Source organism: Diadema antillarum, unplaced genomic scaffold, assembly GCF_040938485.1.
Source record: "Diadema antillarum isolate AM-2024a unplaced genomic scaffold, OU_Dant_1.0 seq00001131_RagTag, whole genome shotgun sequence".
Lineage (NCBI taxonomy): Eukaryota > Metazoa > Echinodermata > Echinoidea > Diadematoida > Diadematidae > Diadema > Diadema antillarum.
Window position 1 is genome coordinate 302,346 of NW_027271944.1, and position 22,731 is coordinate 325,076.

The 22,731-nt window shown below is 39.0% G+C and overlaps 1 protein-coding gene across 1 annotated transcript in view; it reads right to left on the reverse strand.

Moving 5' to 3' along the window:
- Nucleotides 1-5,383: 5,383 nt before the first annotated feature.
- Nucleotides 5,384-22,731, reverse strand: part of LOC139744048 (bifunctional heparan sulfate N-deacetylase/N-sulfotransferase 1-like) — a 48,535-nt gene continuing 31,187 nt past the window's right edge. Inside the window, exons 5-11 of the mRNA XM_071654507.1 lie at nt 19,676-19,858; nt 18,150-18,246; nt 11,662-11,785; nt 10,411-10,585; nt 9,361-9,531; nt 8,289-8,401; nt 5,384-6,887 (exon numbers count right to left, since the gene is read on the reverse strand). Of these exons, the coding sequence (XP_071510608.1) occupies nt 6,668-6,887; nt 8,289-8,401; nt 9,361-9,531; nt 10,411-10,585; nt 11,662-11,785; nt 18,150-18,246; nt 19,676-19,858 (1,083 nt within the window). The 3' untranslated portion in view covers nt 5,384-6,667. The remainder of the gene's footprint in view (nt 6,888-8,288; nt 8,402-9,360; nt 9,532-10,410; nt 10,586-11,661; nt 11,786-18,149; nt 18,247-19,675; nt 19,859-22,731) is intronic.

Consider the following 22,731-nt stretch of genomic DNA (forward strand, 5'->3'; position numbering starts at 1 on the left):
TGTGATGCGATGAGATCAACATCTCATCTAATTTGCAGAAGTGATTATGACTTGCAAATGTACATATTTTTCAATAAAATGATATCTGAAAATTTTACAAAGTTACATCTCTTCTTGCCCATTCCTGATGAAATTGTCATTAATTGTTAGATAAAACTCCTCATACTTGACGTCAAATTGAACACAACATGGAGTGTCACTTAAAAGCAAAATTTGTGATTAACAGTTGAAATATCTGATTTGCAAAACATGTTAACTCCATTCCTTTGAAGTTGAGATATTTGCATTAAACAGTTGCTGAAAAACTAAGGATATAATTAGGAAAAGTGAGATATTTTTCATTATAGCTTCAAGGATATTCTTTGTCATGTTACAAGCGAGTTATCACGGGAATTATGTTTTGTTCTATCTGATGATGGACTTAATTTAAAAAAAAATTAAAATGGCACTCAGCCCATATTGAGGTCAAACTCTTTAGCTATCAGTAAATGCACGATCTTGATGTCGAACACATACACTAAATATTGTCTCAAAACAACGCCAGTTCAAATATTGAAAAGTGCAAGATTTATTTACATGGGTAGATCAATATACAAGACATTAGTATATACAAATCACCTATACATGGTACTGATATAATTTGATCTTTGTTATCAATAATTGCTCTGTAGTCAGAGATGCATTGAAAAAAAAATGTATTATATAAGATGAACTTTGAAATCATTTGACATCGCTCTGACGCTTGAAGAAAAAGGGCATCAAACTGATTGTCAATTTCAGTGTATAACAGATTTACATCAACATGAGATCTCAGGTTGCAGTAGTCCCAACAGATTTGCTACATGTGTGTCTTTCTGCCATGGCAGTACAATGGGAGAATGATCGACCATCCATTAATCAATCATCATCATTATCATCATCATCAAATTCATATTCATATTCATTAGACCCATCATGATCGGCCTTGCTAAACCTTGGGCAAAAGAAGTCACACGGACATGATCAAACATATAAAATACTCCCTAGAATCTGGGCAGATTATATTAATGCCATATACGTGTGTGTATGGGAGGGGGAGGTGTAAGAACCACTGTGTTGGAGGGGACAAAGGTAATACATAGTAGATAAGTAGCACTATTTTGTCATTTAATTTCCTGCAACAAAAATATAATACCCAGGTAATCTTAAATTTCAAGGAATCTATTAGAAGGAAATGACAACAAAAGCAAACCCAAGAAATACCATCCTGAGGGAAAAACAATATTTTCAGATTGTACAACAGAGGGAAGGCAGCATTATTAGCACCAAAAAAAAAAAGGAGTACAGCGTACACCCGTTATAACGAACACGGTTATAACGAAATTCTGGTTACAATGAAGTAAAAATTCGGGCCGCAACGTTATCTACTATGTGGTCTTTTATTGTTTATTTGTTCAGTTATAACAAAATTTCGATATAACAAAAGAAAACTGCTGGTCCCGAGGACTTCGTTATGACGGGAGTCCACTGTACTTATAGCACAGACTATTTTTTTATAGAAAGGATAAAAAGGCATTGCTAAGAATGACACAGCAAGAAAAAGAAAGAACATACATTTGTAGCAATGGAGAAAGAGAAAAAGAAACTTTACAAATACATACTTCCCACCACTACACTATACTGATTCATGCAACATAACAGTCAAATACACACTGTTATCGCAATCAATACATTAAACATCACACAAACTACAGATACCAAGAAACATGCCAGCAGAAGAATGCCTGGGGCACACAAAATGACTGGATGTGAAGAGGTGTTCTCTTTCTCAATTTCAAAATCAAGATAATTTGGCATGTAAATCAGAGTATAATTTTTGGTAAACCATGAAGAAAAAATAAATAATTGGTAAATTTTGCGGGGTAATATGTGGTCTAGCTGTTTTCTAGGAGTGATAGTATATGGCAAGTGCCACAAGTTTAGTGTAACCCCCCCCCCCAAAAAAAAAACAACAACAAAACAACAACAACAACAATAACAACAACAACAAAGCAAAACAAAACAACAACCAAAAATATGATTTTGATAATTTGACATTCTAGGTGTAAGTAAACAAACATGCAAGTACCAATTATGATGACCAAAAAAAAAAAAAAAAATGCTGATTTCCTTTCCAAACTTCGCCATTTTGTAAGTTTAGCATTTGCCATCTGAGCAAACTTTTTTTTTGGGTTTCATCTTTCGACATTAAATCCATATTCATAGGTTCGCATGATTCAAAAATCTGTGAAAATTTGAGTGATGATGAACTCCTAGCAACCATTGTATGATTTGCACTGGAGAAAGAATGCAGTACCAAAACTTTTCCCTCAAAGGCCTAAGAATATAATTATTGTGCTGGTGAGCACTTTTAACAAGTTGTTATTATTTTTCTTTCGAGAGACAAAGATTTTTTTATAACAATCCAATACATCACCCCAACTCACTGAACTTGCATACTTCAGTTGCAAAACTAAAGCATGTTCTATCCGTGATTTTCCCCCATTAATGTGCAACCCATACCATCTCTTTTTCCAATGCTGCTTTCAAGGACTAGCATTTAGCAGTACCACTTAATGGACATACCTTTGAAATGGAACTATCAATGAGGAACTTTCAGCCCTCAGCTACAAAACAATTTTTGATTAATTGATTTACTGCTTCTTCTGATGCTAGAACATAACTTTATCCGAAATTTCTCCAAATTGTCTGCAATTTTCTCTTTTTCAGTCTAACATACTGAGCTCTTTTAGCTACAAACAAGTCTCTCAATATGGATGCAATAAATATAATGTCTAGATGCCTTCCATGCAATTGATAACAATTTCCATCATAAGAGATATCCAAAATGGTCTATGCAGTTTTCTGTTCCTCTGAAATGACTCAATACAAAAACCTGTTACACATTCCCAATAACCCTCAGTCATGATTTTCAGGAGGAGCTCATGGCACTCCAATCATCCCCCCCCCCCCTCAATTTAAGTTTCCCAATTTGATTGTGCTTCCATCTGAAATACAATTTGGACACATCCATGCATGTCTTGTATGGTACATGTCCTTATGTCAAAACACAAAAGATCATCCTACAGTACTTTTTAACTTCACAGAAAAATGCTTCCTATAAAATCTCTCCCGTTTTTGCCACTTCCTGCATTCTGTGATATGAGCGCAAACTCTGGATGCCATCGGCGACTTGAAACACCACTGCCCCACACGCCAAGTACAGATTTTCAGGTATTAAATAGAAACATTTGAAGCTGAAATTAAATTTTGCTGTACATGTACTGAAATATATTACAATACTGATGAGTTGCTATTAGGACTTAGTACTGACTTTCCTATTCGTCTCCATTTTGATATTCAAAAAGTGGCCACAGGTAGGTGAAATATCTCAATAGCACATTAATTCACCAGTCTTCATATTGGTGAATATAATACTTGACATAAAATGACCAAAACATCAAACCCCTCCTTGAAATAGGTTGTCAAAGGTCATATCCATCGTGGCATGAGCAACAAGAGATTTTCAAAGTGATGAAGAGATATCATCATGACAGCTCAACTACAAAGCTCTGGTCACATTGTGACTTTCACCTGATAGCAGAAACAAAGACACCAAATAGATTCTCTAAACTACATGCCTCATCTAATACAGAGCATTTTGTAGACTGAGTTTAGTATTTCCTCACAGATACACACTTACAGTCGTAACTTATCAATACAATTCCACACAGAATCCATTCAACAATATTACAACCCTAAGAGTACGCCATCACACTGCATACAGTTAGGCTGTTTGAAATGACAACTTAAAATTCAACATTTTTCTGCAGTGTTCCTCACATGACAAATTTACAGTGTAATATCTCTCTTCGGTTAAAACATGTTCGGTCAAGAAAAGTAGGGATTAAAGTGCATTTAACAATCTTTGTTAATTTGTTCAAGTACTACAATTACAATATACCCACATTGAAATTACCACACAATTAACATCTCCTTAAGAAAAGACAAACACACAAATCTCAGTACATTGATTCAAATGATGTAACTTGAATCAAATCAATATTAGAGACTGTACATATAATATAATATATATATACTTTCTTTTTTGCGCGTATGAGATGACATGCACAAAACTTTGTCAAATCACAAACTAGGCAAAACATCAACCACTTTGCTGCTTGCATTTCCCAATAACTCTTCCTTATTTTTCAACAACACTTTCTCTCTCTGAACAAAGCTTTATTCTTTGTCACGACATGATCTTTAGAAGAAAAAGTCACTTTTTTTTCCTCCCTGTAAATGGAAACCATACATATCCCACAATACTGTCACTGTCATGATCAAAATCATCGGAATGGCTCAAGTTGAGTATGATATCACTTTGCTGAAAGAAGTCTCACAGTTTGAGGAACATCTCCACAACGATATATGGCAAAATTAGGCATACATTATTCTGGATATCAAGTGCAGGAAATAATCTAGATTGATATGTTGCTTGATACGTACTTTGGTGAAAGGTGAGCTGCCAAACATACAGCGGATGAAAAGTCAATTGTCAATGCAGCTTGGGTTGATAACTTACGCGGTGTTATCCATGTCGAGCGCTCTTCAGCCACAAATGAATGAACAATTTGTATCCCTTTGTTCAGCACTTATCTTTTCATCTTGTCATCACCAAATTACTAGCATTTGTCTCGGATTGCACAAAATTGACATACAGCATACACGTATATATTCCGGCAGATATGCATTCTGCATTGACAGTATGCATTCTGCATTGACAGTATCATACAGCATACACGTATATATTCCGGCAGATATGCATTCTGCATTGACAGTATCATCTGAAGAAACCTACTCCACATGACTACATTGGTGGTTCAATACAACATGAAGATATTTTACCTAATGTACCATTGCTCTCTCCATTGTACAGAGTTAAAAAATGTCTTAACATCACCTTGAATGTCTCCCGGGGTAAGAAATCTTTGCTGTGGAGCTTCGAGGCTTAAAGAAACAATTTTGGCTGCCGAGGAGGAGTGAGTCCGCCACCTGTTCATACCACTGCAGTCAAAAGTTCTCTCTTTCCATGAGGCGGGTCAGGGACATATGACCTCATGCACAGACATCATGGGCGAGTGACGGACGAGTCAATTGGCAGGAAGATGATTGGACCAAGCTTGTACTTTTGTCCCACAACCAAGCCGGTAAGCTGGACAGAAGGTGTTAAACTAAAACTTTTGAGTGTGGGTTTTTTTTTTCTGTTCTCTAGTTTATTTGTTTTCTAATTGGTGAAAAAAAAGGTGACACATCAAAATAATTGGGGGGGGGGGGGAAACAGTCACATGTCTGCAGTACCAAATGCGTAGTATTCTTCAGTTGCTCTTTGCAGACAGACAGACAGACACACACACACACACAGACAAACACATACACACACACACACACAAAGAAATTTAGACTAAATTCAGTTCAAAAAAAGGTCTATAAATATAATGCCCTTGAAATAGTGTGGTTGTAATCAATGACGTTGTCATTTCAACAGAATATGTGAGCACATGTCACTGCAAAGGCGGAATATATGAGAACTTCTCAGTCACATGACATCTCAGTCACATGACATCAGTCACATGATCTAGATGATCATTTACAGGTACAACTACCCCTTGATCCACCTGATTGCAATTGTTAGCAGCCATTGATTCTTGCTACTTGGGTCTCATTTTGTACAAATTTTTCAAAAATGAGTTGTCTGTTTTTCACCTATCGTTAAAGTACAGTGATCACATGTGCCACATTTCACGTGAAGTGCTTTAAAACAGAGAGAGTAGTTTGATCCATAACATTTTGGTTCACTTTTGAGGAAAATTTGCTGTTATCATGGTAACACATTACTTGATGACGAAAAAGGTATCTTACACATCTACCTATTAACATGAGTCACAAGTGCCAAATTTTTGGTAAATTACTAAAAAAACTGTGGGAGTAGTCAGATCCACAAGATTTTGCAACGGACTGGCCAACTGACCAATCGACCGATTGACCACTCCGCCACCTGACCACACAGTGATTCCTACATACAACTTACTGTGGGTGGGGGTAAAGTAAAACCCAAAGTTACATTTAAGATTTGTCAGAGAAATCTCCTCCATCAATTTCACAGTGACTGCTTGGCCAGCACACACAAAAAAAGACACAATGCACACAGAAGCTATTTTTTTGCATCTGCTGCTTTCCCCTATGCCTTCGTAGTGGACTTCACTTGTTGCACCTACAGAGATGGCTCACAGAGATGGCTCACTCTTCACAACAAGAGACGGTGGACACCACAGTCTCCTCATCCTGTCGTGTCACATGCAGAAGGATGAGCTTGATATTGGTAGTGACCCGGTGGCCCAGGGCCACTACAAATGGATGTCGGGCCACCAAACTTTCAAAAAGCACATCTTTTGGTGCCCCCATCGGGCAACTAAGATTCAAAATAGATTGCTATGTTTCCTTTTCTTCAGTGCCACAACACTCTTTTTGGGGCTACCAACATTTCAAATTCAATGATTCTAGTGTTTTGTTTGGACCACCAGAGAAAAAAAAAGGTTAGTGTTGAGCCCTGCATAAGGTCATATGTCCAATGGACAGTACTGGTGCTCTAGAAGTCCTCGAGTTGACTGGAAAGCCACTGAGGGGATGCCTGGTTAAACCTCTCCAGGACGGCAGAGAGGAGGAGGTTCTCCTGCCGGTAGTAGCCCTTCAGGTACTCCGCTGACTCCTCGTCCATTTCCGGGTACTTGCGACCTTTGCCCTTGCCCAGGCAGTGGACGTGGTTCCTGGGACCAACGGGGCAGAAGAAACCTTTCTGGGCATCGTACCTGGACAAATGGCGGCAAGCAAATGATAATGGGCGTCATTAGAATGCATTCATACAAAAGAGTGGAGACTGCCACCACTGGCACACACAATAAGCAGGATTAGAACAGTTTTAGATGTGAAATACCAGATGCACTAGTATGAAACCACCATTCTTCCCTTTCCAACCGGTCAAGATGAACACTTGAACCATTACTGTAATATCAGAAATTTTTGCATGCATGAAACTTTCATGAATTTTGCAAGGAGCCACAAATCATGAAAGCAAAATACCTGCAAAATACATGCAATTTTTATTTTTCTACACAATCCAGTACATGAGGTATACTCATAATTTTTTCACGGTCAGCGAATTTGCAAAAGTTTCATGTCATGGGAAAGGCCGTCAGCTAAAATTCACAAAAGTTTCGTGCCGCAATATTTCTGGTTTTACAGTTTCAACATTCAATAACACTAAGACTTTTATCTAGAATTTTCTCCTCACGACCACTTGAGTAATTCCATCCCTAACTTCACATGGAACTTTTAGAGCACAGAATGTTGCCCAATTCAGTTTGATGAAAGCATTATTCAAAATATGAATTTTAGAATGACCAGCATAGCATGTAACCCTCAGGCCGATATTACTTTATAGAGGTGGGAAATACAAATATTATGAAACAATTGAGAGCTGATGGGACCAGCTGAATGGAAATTATCATGCTTATTACAATCATTATTCATATCAGCCATACTTTAGAGGAGAACTGGCCAGAATCCTCTATTATCAGTTGAGAGGAATATGATAAAAGATTAATAAAAGAAACTAAAGGGCTTTTTACACTTGTTTTCTTAACCCCGGACTTTCTCTGACCCAGGACTATCGTTAGTCCCGTACCAATTTTTTTCAGCTTTTTACACTCGCCAATTAGTCCCGTACTATCTCTTGTCCGGGGCTAAGGAGAAAACTGACCTTTTTACACTCGTATTTCTTAGCCCCGGACTTTCCAAACCACATGAATATTCATAATTACGCTGTGTACTGTACACGTACACGCACGCTTTTTTCGTTCTGTTTACACTCACTTGCTTGGCACCGCAATTGCAGTGCTAACCCCTGCTATTTTGCAGGGCCAGATAGTACCGTACTATCGGTGGGGCTAGCCCACTTTGGCAAAAACGAGTGTAAACAGAAAGTGGGCTAAGGATAGTCCCGTACCAACGGTGGGGCTAAGGCCCCCCCCCCCCCCCCCCCCCCCTTAGCCCCACCGTTGGTCCGGGGCTAAGCAAAATTTTACAAGTGTAAAAAGCCCTTAACATGTTACCAAAGCCACACCTTAATCAAACTGACAATGAGCAACACATCTAATAATGCAACAATACAAGCATACACGTCATCATTTCATCACTCTAATCTTTCTTACTTGAGCATTTTGGAGTAGTCAAGAGCTGGCTTGATTTTCAGGAACTTCTGAACCTTTTGCATGGCTTGAGGAGGGTCATCCTTTAATTGATCACCATCCAGGAGGAGGATTTGCTGTGAATCAATGAAGGCACAGAAAAGAAATATACACATAATTGTTTGTGAGAATATATATGATATTTGGATGCCAGTTATCTTCTGACTGGAGCCTGTCTAGATAAACAGAGACCAAACAAATAACAGGAAAAATTCAACACACCCCATAAAAAAGAGTTTTATCTCGTGTTTTGACCTTTAAATGTTTGCACTATTGCTTAATCTGGCCAAGTAAATAGATTCAACACCAGATTAAGAATGAGATACAGCTGATATTATTTTGATTTGCCATGAGCGAGAAGGAACTTTTGAATGAAATCAGGCCATTTCAAAACTATGATTGCTATCAGAAATCTGGAGTCGGATTTTAAGAATAAACATTACAAACATTTGCTTTCAGTTTTTTCTTGCAATAGGCTACGAGTGCCTCTAGAAATCTTCATACCTAAAGAGCTAGTTGATGACAACATTGATCGATATTATGCTATGCCAGATTTACATTCTAACAGTAATTAATACGCTCCAAGGGGTAATTCTACGTCAAAAAAGCCATAATTTCAGTTCACAACATCCTTCCTTACTTTCAAAAGTATCTCAAGAAAAGAAAAGAGATAAATACAATGAGGAATTCAGTCTTTCTTTGTTTTTTCTTCGTCTTTTTTGAACAGGAGAAACCAGTCTCATTGTAAAGCCACTTCCAAACTCGAATAAATCTTATTTCCTCATTGGGGAGTATCACACCATTGAAATACATCAAACATTGTTTGAAGGGTGCAACTTGTAACTATGACTCTACTGTGAATGACACATGCGACCTCTCTTCAGAGAACTTTGCCATTCTGCCATCAAAAGTGGAGAAAACAAGTACTGGAGATGATAATAATGTCTTCTCTATCCAGGGTAACCTCTTCAGTGTTGCCACTGCTCTACCAGAGGGCCCTGCCATAGATAGAAATGAGCATGCTCTATTAACATACCTTGCCAGCTGGAAAGTACTGCAGCCATCTCTCAAGGTGGGTGGCGTACTTTCCAGGCTCAAGACACCGCCGCTGAAGGTCACGCAGGGGCTTGGAGGCATCCGGCCTGGCCATGACCACATCGCGGAAAGAGTACTGGAGGCTGGCAGGATCGTTGTGCGCCCTCATATGCTGGATGCATTATAGTGAGCAGTGTAGAAGAAGAAAGACTTCATTATGAATTGAATCCTCATACAGCACTCTGGTCAGATTGTAATTGCCACTTACATGTCAACTCTTGCAGTTCCTGAGTTTCTCTTACTTGATTATTATTATTTATTTATTTATTTTTTTTTTGGGGGGGGGGAAGGGTGGGGGGAGGGAAGGAGGAGAGTGGAGTACAGAATATAAAAAATGTAGGGACCTACAGTGAAAGTTAAGTGAACCACTTCATATTCACAATCAACTCACTTTCAGGCTGCTATTTGGCACAATTTACTTAACACAGAAGTGAAGAGAGTTTTGCAGAGAGAATTAAAAAATTAAAAATTGCATAAATGCCTAGCAAGGCAAGATTAATTGTGTACATATGATGAAAGTATAGGGCTATGGTTGAATGTATTCATGTCCCTACATTGACAGATCCTAATTAATATTTTTCTTGCAGTCCTCCCAAAAAATATACTTTTAAGAAAACAGATCCTCAGAAAAAAAGTGTAAATGTTTTACCTCTCAGCACAACGACAGTCCTAGATTTCAAATTGAAATGCTTTTCACTCACACTCTGGTGGAGTGAGGGCAATGAGCTGCAGATACTGCTAAACCAGAAATTTTCACATGCAGGAAACTTTCATGAATTTTGCAAGGAGCCAAGATACGCGAAAAGAAAAATGCCCACAAAAGTGTTTTCTTTTTTATTCTACACAATGCATTGAACGCTAGTGGCAATTCATGAAAGTTTCATGCCACCAACAAAAAAAAAAAAAAAAAAAAAATGTTTTCCGCTCCAATTCACAAAAGTTTTATTGCCATGAATGTTTCTGGTTTAATAGGAATTGAGAGGAAACTCACGTGGTACCAGGAGTACGCCCTCAATGCTGGATCCTTGAGAATGACGATGAGCTTAGCCTTGGGGAGGAGTGCTTTGACACGCTTCGGGGCCAGGGGGCTGTCGAAGTAGTTGGCGCTCTTCTCGAATACATGGACGTGCGTGCGGTTCTTGTTGGATGGGAAGAAGTCAAGGTACCTAAGGAAAGATTAAGATTACGATGTGATGTGAGATTTGATGTGATGTGAACACATCATTTACATAGTACCTTTTTTCTTACATTGAGGCACTCAAAGCACTTTCGAAACCCTAGTCACAGTAATCTATTCTTTATCTACACTGTGTACTCCACTTCCCTGAGGTATGTATTCGTTAAGGTGCCACCTTTTGGCACACACAGATATTAAATCTAACAACAACAACAAAAAAAATTTCAACTTCCTGCTGGGGATGTGGATACAGACTGAACAGCTAGTAGCTTTTATTTTGTTGTGTAGTAATGCATGGCATTTATCCATTATTTATGCATGGACATGAGACTGGGTTGATGATGCTGGGAAACAAAGATGAAGTAAAGATTATAAAGTGCATTTCCAATTAAAGTGAGGAGAATTTTTTTTTCCAACAGACAAAGCAAGCAAGAACATGTTGAAAGAAGCTGGTGTAAATGGGATGTCAATTTGAGGTCTGATTATCAGGTTAATGAGATCGAGATGGCATTTGTTCTACACAAAAACTATACAGCAATAAGCAGTGGGAGAGAAAAAGGGAAAAAGAGAATCAACAGATGTCCAGTTGGAAGAGCAGGCATTTAGAAAAGGGGTGCCAAACATAAAGTGGTTGGATCTAGGGCTGCTAAGTTCTGCAGATCAAAAAAGTTATTCAAATACAGGGGAAGAAAAGAAAAACACATTCACATTTTGAAGGCAAAATTAGTTTGATTAAAAAAGGGGAAAATTGCAGAGATAATGATGCCACACGAAATTTCTGGGGGAAAAAATGCATACTTTTCATTTCATTTTCTTTTAAATACAGAAAAAACATACTTTAAATTGTATAAACATACTACTTGGCACCTCTGTTGATATGCACAGTCTGTAACAATAAAACATTGTGGCTGGTTGTGGTTGCTCATTCAGGAAATATTGGTCTATGATGGATAGGGTGAGAGAGCAATATAGTTTGGAGGGAGAAAATAAGATTATTTGAACCCTTAGGAAAAAAAAAAAAGATTCCAGTGAAAGGTCAAAACTGTGGGAAATCTCTGAACTCACCAGTCCAAGCCATTGTAGTAGTTCTGACCATTGAAGAACTGGACCTCCTCGTATGTCTTTTCACTCGGCCGGTTACTCACAATCTTCTTGTGCATTAGAAGAAAGGCATGTAGCGCTGTAGTACCTGCAGGACACATTTACAAACAGATTGAGAAGAGGACCATAAAAGTTTGTGTGTCCCTTTTGAAACCCTAAAAACACTGATTCCTTTCTAAAGCTGGCATAATGCAGAGGAAGGTAATTCAGACCTTTGCTCAGAATGATAAAACTGGAAAGTTCATTACGACGGAGGGGAAAACAATACTACAGATTTCAAGTGAATCCATTTGCACCCCGAAAAAATTCCAACCATTATTCTCGATACAAAAGGGCAGCATATTCTTGAGTCACATGGGGCTATTCTTTTCATTTCTGTTTTTTAAAAACCTCTGGAGGTGTATTACCGTTAGATTTCATACAAAATGTTGGAAGCATTATCTTCCGACCATGCAAAATTCCATGATGTTTGCGAAAGGGATGTACAATCTTTAAGAAAAGATGCATGTGTACTGCATGAAGAGCTCCTCCAAGGTATACTATATATCTATTCACTCTGGTACATTTCAGATGAAAAATCTGGTTTTCTGGGGAGAGCATAATTTAACATCCATGCTTTTCTATCAATGCTCTGATATAAATTATGTGACATCAAGTCATGGCTAATGTTTTGATTGGGGCATTAAACAAATTTGTGCTAACTTTCATAAAGAACAAACAAAATCACAGATCTTTGTTCTGGTATCTCTGTTGCATCAACTATTTTAAAGCACTACACTATAATGTTATTTTTATCTTAAAACAATTACAAACAAATTAAAAACAATTTCCTTTAGAACGTTTGGAATATACACACTGACCAACAAACAGAAGGGCTCCACATTTTAATGTACTGTTTGGAATTACTGTAAAACCACAATTTTTTGTGTGCATGAATCTTTCAAAAATTTCACAAGGAGCCAAGATTTGTGAAAACAAAATGCACACAAAATTTTTTGTCTATGCACATTGCATTTAAAGCCAGTCGCCAATTCACAAGTTTCTCACCATGAAACAAGAGACCCGGGAGTCTCACGCTCACCTGAGTATTGCAAGTTCACCTTTCACGCAGTCACTAATCTACATTACACACAGCTCTACTAAAATTTGACCAGGCATTCTCAAGTAGAAGATGAAAATGTACGATTAGGGCCCAAATTTGGACCACCTTCTCCCAGATACTAATGTACTAACTCATATCATAAACTTAGCTCCATCACTTCTGGTTCTAGAGAAGAAGTTTTTTAAAGATTCCTTAATTTCGGGGGGGGGGGGGGGGGGGGGTTGGGCCCTCTTGGGCTATCAATTCCAATTCAGGAAAGTTTCATGCCACAAAATGTTTCTCGTTCACAGTAAGTATATGAACACACAGCCACCCCCAAAACAAACCTCACCCCCTATTGTATGGACCAGGTCTGCAACATTGATTAGATCATGAAGGCCCAGAATGGCAGGGGGGGGGGGGGGGGGGAATAATGCACAGAGAAAGATTGGGACATCCTTTCCAAGGTCACAGGGTTCAAGGGACGGATCTGCCATCACCTGGCAGATGGGACACCCGGAAACCCGACTACCCCAGGGGGAGAAAAAGGAAGCCGAGCTCCTACACGACACACACTTGACATTTCCTGGAACTTTGTGAGGAGGGGGGAAGGTCTTTAAACGAGATTATTGTTTTGCGGCAGTGCTCCGTGCCATCTCAACACAGACTGATGACACACACTTGTTGTAGTCTCCTTCAGTTCTCCGAGTTAGAGTGCCTTGTCTTGTGCTTGTAGGCAGAGAGGAAAGGTGCGACACTATTGCTTTCCCAGCAAAAAGAACAGATGGAACGCCACCAATGAAGCCAGCTACTGGCAGGACCTGGCACTCTGTTTGGTTACTAATCATTTCTTAAAAGAAAGCAAGTCCAATCGAATGACACTACTGGGTGACTATGTAACATATATCAACTTCATTACACTATATTGTAAAGCAAGATGCTTTCGCAGTATGAAATGTTTGTGATTTGGAGCAGACGGTCTTTTTCACAGCATGAAATTTTTGCAAATTGCCACTGGCATTCAATGCATATAATGTAGGCAAGAACTTGACAAGACAAGAAGCATGAATTTTAATTTTGTGAATCTTGGCTTTCGCGAAATCAAAATGCATGCGAACATTTCTGGTTTTACAGTATATGCCTTCACTAGTCACCTAGTGAATATGATATCTAAGAAAAGTTTCTACCCCTGATTGGAAAGACAGGGCAATTTTTTTGTTAAAAAAATGAACATTTGGCAGTGATATAATTCCCAAGAGCTGTCACTTTCCTTTGTATCTGTTTGTTTTTGTTTCTGTTTGTTTGTTTGTATGTTGGTTTTTGCTGGTCTGCCTGATCTGATCTCTATCTCTCTCCCAACTCCTCTCTTTTTTTTCTAGATCATTAAAAATCTTTCTTCTGTTTGAATAAAACATCTTAGGAAGTGTTTTGTCTCCATTACAACAATAGAAACCAAACAGAGACACACAAAAAGGCCATGGCTCTCCATGTATAAACACATTCAGAGGTGCTGAAGAAAATATAAAACTTTATATGTATGTGGTTAGAAGCCTGAACTCTAAATGCATTTTGCGCTAAGTGTACAATGAGATAGACAGATGTCATTAATAGCACAGGTGAGAATTCATTACTGGAGATGCACTCAAGGCTATTTACATTAGTGCACCATGCACAATATTGTGTATGCTCAAAAGAGTGCTGCATCTCTGCTAACATCACAAACGTAAACCTGTGCATTATTCGTTCTATATTATGGGTCTATGAGCTATAATATCACCTGGTAAAATTTTATATCTTAATGCAATGAGGGCGCTCTTCAATCTGCTGTGCAGACTATCGTGTGAATCAAAGCAATTGTTTGGGTTTGTAGGGTTGGGGGTACCACCTATCGTCACCCTAAGGATCTGTAGCTTGTTCATTCTAAAAATATAACACAAATCCGCCTAATTCTTACCTCAAATATGCCATAAATACTGCAGTTTTGAATGTCGTGACCGTCTCGTTGATTATGAATCTCCGTTTTAAAATAGCGCAATTTTAGTGCGTGCGTTCTGTTTTCTTCGCGCAGCTGAAAAGGGAACCTTGCGATCGGCACCCCCTCCCCTCCATAGGTAATACACGTGAATTCCACAGCATAGGTAATACACGTGAATTTCACAGGCCATAGGTAATACACGTAAATTTCACAGCCATGCGTCGTTACTGAGCGGATGTGTAATTTTTAGCTTGGTTTGTTTGAGTTTGATTTTCGTTTCTTCGTTTCTATGGTCTTTATAGCTAATGACACTTAATCCCGCGCGTACCTTTTTGTTCTATACGCAAACAGCCATGATACGCAGGGTGCCGATGGGAAGGTGCCCTGCTGATAGGTGGTGCCCCAACCATACCACGTGCACAGCTAGCAGCATGCAGAACAACTGGTAATCTGCCATAGGATAACATACAGTGCAATTATGCTGTTTGCTGCACACTTATTGCACTTCTGTGCACAAACAAAAGAATAAAGACGTGACTCATTCCAGCACTTCCAACTGGCTACTTTCTTGAACCTATTTCATTATAGATAACAACATTCTTTTTTGGCTAAACCAATCAATTGAACAATAGTTGTCCATCTGTTCCTGGCAACAAGACTGCTGAATACACACCCCGTGGGAAATCTTGTAAAAGCCTTGAGACAGGAATCTTTGTTTTAACACACTATGATGTCCAAAAACCCCTCACAGATTGAGGGTGGGGATGAACACATAGAATGAATCATATCACTTGAGAATGAGGCATGGCAGAGAGCACCTGCTCAATGCCGAGGAGAGGGTGAGCTGCCTCTTTGCAGAGATTTGCAGAGGTACCTAAATGTATCAGACAGCCATGGTCACACTGGCAAAAGTTTGCATAGTTTAGGATCGAGAAGTCTTCTCAAAGTTTGCTTGTCTGTTCACACTGGCAGCCAAACTTCTCAATGTTTCAGTTCTTGAAGTTTGGGTCATTTGTGTGCATGCGCAACAAAGAAGAAAGAACGTGACTTATGACAGCTAATGATTGTGGTGTAACAATGCACACATGTACATTTCAATAAGGCACTGATCGATCGTTGATCGCTGCCGCAAACAGGTGGTGGACTGGTCATGTGACAAACTTTCCAAAGTTTCAATTGTAAGTTTGAGTTTTCGGGAAGTTTGCAATCACACTGACAAAACTTCAAGATCGTAAATTCTGTGATCTTAAGCTTCGTGATCTTTTGCCAGTGTGACAGTGGCTAATGTTTGGGCAAATTCCAGATTAAGTCAAAAAGTTCATACTACATTATATGTCAGAGGAAATTGTTACTTGAGGTTTCATGTTGATGGACATGAAAATCAAGGAACAATCAACTTCCATGTGTCAGAAAGCATGTTTGTTGTGGAATTTTTTTCATTTCAAGCATTTTTACAAAGACACAGATATTAGGAACAATCACATATGGACATGTCAAAATCTATTGAACAGCATTTGCTTTGCTAATCAAAAACACAGTCCATAACATCATCTTCTCAGAATTTTAGAGAGAAATAGATGGACAGTAAAATGCTATCACAGTTCATTTACTGACAAAGAGCTACAACTTTATTGTCATCTGTTTGTGGTTGTTTAAAAAAGGTTTCACAAACTTCTCTGTCTTTTTACTCTACCACTTCTAACACAAAGAGAGTTCTCCTTCTCAGTGAGGGAAGATCGAGTTGAGGCCGGCAGTGCTTCTTCCGCCACAAAGTCACGAGATATCCAAACATTGCGGCTGCCTCGACAAATGCCAGTGACCTTGAGTCAACTTTGAAATTGGCCAGCTGGCAGAGGGTGCATTCTACGCACCGCTCCGGCAGCAGCCCACAGCTGAATTAAAGTTCAGTGAAAAGGTCCTGCTGAGGTATATATGGGTACATAAGCAAATGTGCAGCTGTACTTTAGCACACCTGCCATCCACGATATGATCAGTGTCTACCTGAACAAAAACCACTAATATAATCAAATGCAGAATTGAAACTGCATTATATTTCTGCAATTGACAGGTGAATAAACCATCAAGGCACATTTACCCCATATGCATCCATGGAAAATAGGAGTAAGATAATAGTTTATGACTTAAAATAACAAGAAGTTGTATGGGTCAATCTTTTTCTGTTGGCCTTAAAATTCATGTTTGGGTCAACAAGGTTGATTCCCAGTTAAAGGCACTCTCTGAAAGAATATCTTTCCACCTGAATCTGACATCTGGAAGCATGACATAGAGTATGACACATAGTTTTTTCAACTGTTACTGTACATTTACGTCAGTGTAGAGCAATTTTGCAATCAGTTGTAGTTACTCTACATGCTACACCTTTCTCTGTTCATTTTTTTTTTTTTACTTCAGCCATTGTTGGTTTTCTCTGTTTCTGTTCAGTATGACTTCAGTTCAACTGACTTTGGGGTTGACGGAGACAGAAAGAATGCAAGAAGCTAGTGAAGTTACATACCACTATCACTTCCACAATCATAACCCTGGATAGCACTGTCATATAAAACATTGTATCATCGCACATTGCATTTCGACAGTTGAGTACCACACATGTCCCTCAGGACTAGCATTAAGGCCCTCAGGACTGGCAAGTTAGTGCCAAAGAGGGGGCTCTCTCAAACAGCCTGCCAACTGGTGGGGCGTCTGCGACAGGAGACAGTACCGGTGCCGGCCTCTCCGGCCAGCCGATATAATCGGGACGCCGCTGAGGCGACTCTGTCAGCCCCTGGGGGGCCTAGAGAGGTGACGACACGTCGGCATGGGCTGGATTGGCGTGACACTCACTCATGCATTCCATCATAGCCACTGGCAGACAGCAATGCAGCAGTATTAAAATGCGGCAACCCTCTTTAATCGGCCTAGATTTCTCTCTCCTTCTCTATTTCGTAAAGATTCCACTGCTGTTCATTGCACTCTGTGTAATCTGATTATGTGATCTATTCTGCTGTACTTGCAGGGCTTTTTCTGCGCCACTAGCATCTACCCTGTATTCCCTTTGTATATTGCTTCCTTCTTATTCACATTCATCACAATTGCAATGTTTAGTGAATGGTATACACTATCATACCTTCTGATATAATCCTAACTTTGTAAATTGGCATTGCCATTTTCTACATCGCTTGCATTCATATGTGGCAATATTCTTGCATAATGCATGATATCCTCAAGACTGTATGGAGTCATCATTACATCACTATGAACTTTTATTCTTAGGGTTGTTCTTTCCAGCATGTGCAACCTTTGTGAACCCCAAAGAGTTTCTGAACATGCTTTTCTTTGAATTGCATGCCACACACGGTTGCATTCTGCGAAGTGCTGTACTGGATCCTATTAGCTCACCTGTTTTCTGGGGGCCGAGGATGAGCGAGTTTGGGAGTTTTGTGCAGTCCTTGTTCTCTGCCCAGATCTCAACATGCCTCTTGTCTTCACACGGGTTCTGCAAAATGAGAAAAAAAAAATGAAGAGAAACAATACAAACGAAAGAAAAAAAGAGGAAAGATTAGTAGACACTTACACACAGGCATGAGAATGATTCATGCAAATGATGGCATGCCCAAAAAATTGGCAAGAACAGGGAAGGAGTATCTAGCCGGGTGAAATTAATTAATTCTGGTATCGGGTGAAAAAAAGAAAAGAAAAGAAGGGGATATAGGCAGAAAGAGACAAGCAGACAAAAAAAAGGGGGGGCATATACCAGCTCCTGTGAGTCATCATGCATGTACATGTGGGGACCGCTAGTGGGTCAAAATTCTTTTGAGTGAACCCGCTACAGTTCCCCCTGGGCATAAGAGTGGGAGTGCTTCTCATGCTACTGTCGTTACACTCTAGGCTGCTCAGCGGCGCCGAAAAAATCCACCTTGAATTTGGTGGATTCCCGAGGTGTGGGGCGTTGCTTCGGTGACGAGCTCAAAGAGGTCGATATACCACCTCCAACTGACACAGCCACAGAAACGATATATTGACTTCACTGTATGAAACATTCACTTTTCCTGCAGATGGTGTCATTAACTCACAAGCCTCCTTCTATACTACACACAAATCTCTGCTAATTTTCCCCTTAAATTTTTTTTTTTTTTTTAATGAAATCACTATCAAGATACAGTGTAGTCTATACTCATTCTGTCAAGTTATCATAGTAATATTTGAGCTAGCAGGGATGACTTTTAGGGACATAGGGGCTGTAGTTGCAAATAAGTAACTATCAAAATGCTGTTATATATGAATATATAATGATAAATACCTATGAGTGAATATATTTGGGAGTGTTGGCAAGTGTTTTATATCTCACCACATCTAATTTGCATCTGTTGCTTCAACCAATGTTTTTAGTCTTTTTTTTTTTTTCAAAACAAGGTGAAAATCTAAAAACAACCGAAATAAAGGAACATTCCTGTGCCCAAGTTTGATACCACTTTTTATATTCAATTCATTTGAGTCTACTCAGTTTTGACATCATTTTGAAGACAGAGTGGTGAACTTTCAGCTGTCTTATTGTAAAGCACAAAGATCACTGGAACGAATCATGTCATGATATCAAAATTACAAGCTAGTATCCAAGAAATTTGTACTGCCATGAAGCTCTCTCCATGAGCAAGCACATACCCTGGTGCCTGTATTCTAACACTCTACAAATTCTAGATTACCCAATGGCTCTGTTTCAAATTCCAGCTGGCATCATCACCTTTTCCCTGTGCAGAACTGGACGATTTGTGGGCCATCACAACCTCCAAACAACATAGCGCTGTGTTGTGAATCTGGCAAATTATCACGACTCAATTCAAATAGTGCAGACTGAAAATACATATCAAGTTTGGGCCTAAATATCTGTTTTTCTTTCTCTTATCTACGCCAGCAAGACTACCTACCCCCCACAGCGGTTCTCGCTCCTCCGGGTACAGCTCGAAATACTTCTTCGCCGTTGCAACGGGAGGAAGCGTCTGTAGCTGCAGGTTAGTATACGTCTTGACGAACTGGAACGCGCGCTTGAATGTGTAGGTGGCCAGGCGGTCGCTGCCATAGTTTGACATGTGAGTCATGAAGACATTTACCTGCACAGGAAGAAGGAAATAAATAAGATTGTGAGTACTGACTGTATATAATTTCAGAACCCGGACTAGACTGGGGCTCTGACATGTGCTTTGCGTGACTGGATGGTTCAATTTCTTGCTCTCTCTCTGTCTCTCTGAATGAAGGCTTGTATTCATGGTGACATAAATGTGAAGAGGATAACTACTCACGTATAGTGAGGACAACAATGTGAGTAATAATAATGATGATGATAATGGTGATGACGACGGTAACAGTAATGATGATGATAATGATAATGATAATAATAATAATAATAATAATAATAATAATAATAATAATAATAATAATAACAATAATAATAATAATAATAGACAGATAGTCATTCGTAATCACAGAAAAAAAGGAAGAAAAAACTGCAAATAAGAAGAAAAAATGCACGACTAATATTGTAGCAGGTTGAATTCATTCTTACCCCTATTGCCATCACAGCTACCATCATCATTTTACAATGTACATAGGTTTATCATGTTATACTTGGCTACTGCTGAGAACAGCACCCAAGTACAATGTATGTGCTGTGTTTTTGTTTTCTTCCTTGATCTTTTTGATGGATCAATCAATCACACTTTTCAATAAATGCATCAGTCTGGTCAAAGGCTACACCTTCTGATACGCCAAACCCCTTTCGGTATGTCCAAGTCAGCCAGATCTAGACCATGACTAACAGTGTCCACTCTACAGTGATCATGTATGAAAACGAAGCATGCATGTCTGTGGAGGATGAAGCCGCCCACAGGAGAAATCTGGCTCTTGAGGATAGTGCCATCATTATTTCTGGCTCAGGGCATGTATTTCTTTTTTTTCTATCATCAATTACCCTTATTCTGAAGTTGCATATTACACTAGATAATCCTTCAGTAAACTACTGATTACACACTATTTCCAAACAGCTCTACTTTAACCCCCTTGCCTCTCTACCACCAAGGGGGGAAAAAAATAAAACTGCTCATTTTGGTTCAGTGAGAAAAAGCGGTTCACAGGTTTGATGTCAGCATGCATTCTGCATGAGATTAATCCCACTTTATTACTGAGCTCCCTTGTGTGTCAGTCACCATCAGAAATCGGTCAATATGAGGATACGTAGGCGGGGTTTTAACTATGAATGAATTGATGCCTCCCCCCCCCCCCCCCATGTCGTCATCCTGCAGAAATTCTTTACCACTGGCAAAATCGACAGGGTTGCTTTTGAAGTGCTGGGCAGGCCCATAATATTACGCATCATCAGCGTCAGCAAACTGGCTAAGTCTATGCCCCTTTTGAGGATACGTGAGCGATGTTATAAACAGCAGCAGACATATAAGGTATCACTATCATCACATACCTGCTCCCTTGACTTATATGTGATGACATATTCCTGGATTAATCACATGCCAGTTTATCCATCATTTTAATATACATTTTTGTTCCCTTTTGTTCTTCTTTTTTATCCTTCTCTTTTTTTTAAAAGGGGGGTGGCATACTGTTACCTTACTTTGGGCCACTGCTATCTAGAGATGCATGTCAACAGAACAGCAAAGTAAAAATTTCCCTTAATTGCCGCCGTGACAGGAAGTTCATAAATAAGAGCTATCTGGCAACATGACATTAGAGTTTCCCTTTATCTCAGAGATATCACAGTACCTGAAACCAAAATAGCTTTCTTTCCATACTGCACCTGATGATATTGCTTATAGACACAAGGAAATGTCTCCTTAATCAGAAAGAGCCTACGTTATACAATCTTTTTTTGTGTGTGTGAAATGGAGGCAGGTGTAGCTAGAAGTTAATAGTGCTGCATTGTCTGAGATGCCTAAGGCAACATTCGGTGAAGTACAGTGAAGTAAAAACACTCCAAAGAAAAACTGGATGTACTCTGCCTTGTGAGGATCTGCATTCACGATGCTTTTATATCTTTGCATCTTACAAAAAATCTAACTAAGCTATGGTATTGTAGGTTTATCATTCCACTTACAGACAGTTAAGAAGATGCATAAAACTTATAACAACTGGAATCTTCCTGGAAACCTCTATTTCACTTGCAACAAATGCACACAGTTCATTGCGATACAGAAACAAGTCAGAGAGGCAAGATTAGTTCAAATTAATTAGAATATAGTCATGTTTCAGCATCAAGGCAATCTTTTGAACCAAAAAGGAAGAATTCTCTTGTCAGCACCTTGAAAGAGGTCAAGTTAGTGCAGGGGTGGTGGATATTCAGTTTCTCATGGAGCCCCTTAGCAAAACATTTGCAGTCCTTCCATTGGCTCACATCAGTACTGACAACGCTCAGCAGTGTGCACTTCCATCATAACAGGAAGACATGCTAGTCTCTAACACAACATACTTCACCTCTTTAGAGAGTTAATAATACAAAGTGATATTCCTCTACAGAAAAGAGGAAGGAAGAGCGAAAAAGAGAGGGAGGGAGAGGGAAAGAGAAGGAGAGAGAGCTAGGGAAATGAGGTGTACTTTCAGCAAAGGTATTTATATATGAGTATAGAATGCACTAGTTCCATTTATTTATTTATTTTTTTATTTTATTTATTTTTTAATACTGTGAGCAAATATTTTCCTTGATTTCCATCTTTGCATATGAAACAAGCTGATCAAAATCCCCGCTGAAGAAGAATCCAACACTTGCTGTCTATTTTGCAGTGACACACATTACATCAATTATAATTTATGTGTTTGTGATGTTTCCATGTCATGCTGCCCCTGAAATGAAATTATGTGACCAAATCATTCTGATGTATTGAGGACATGAATGAGGTTGATTACAGTTTGGAAATGACAATTTCTCTAAACTTTGGGCATCTACAAATGCTTTGAATTGAGTCTCATTCTGTCAAGGGTC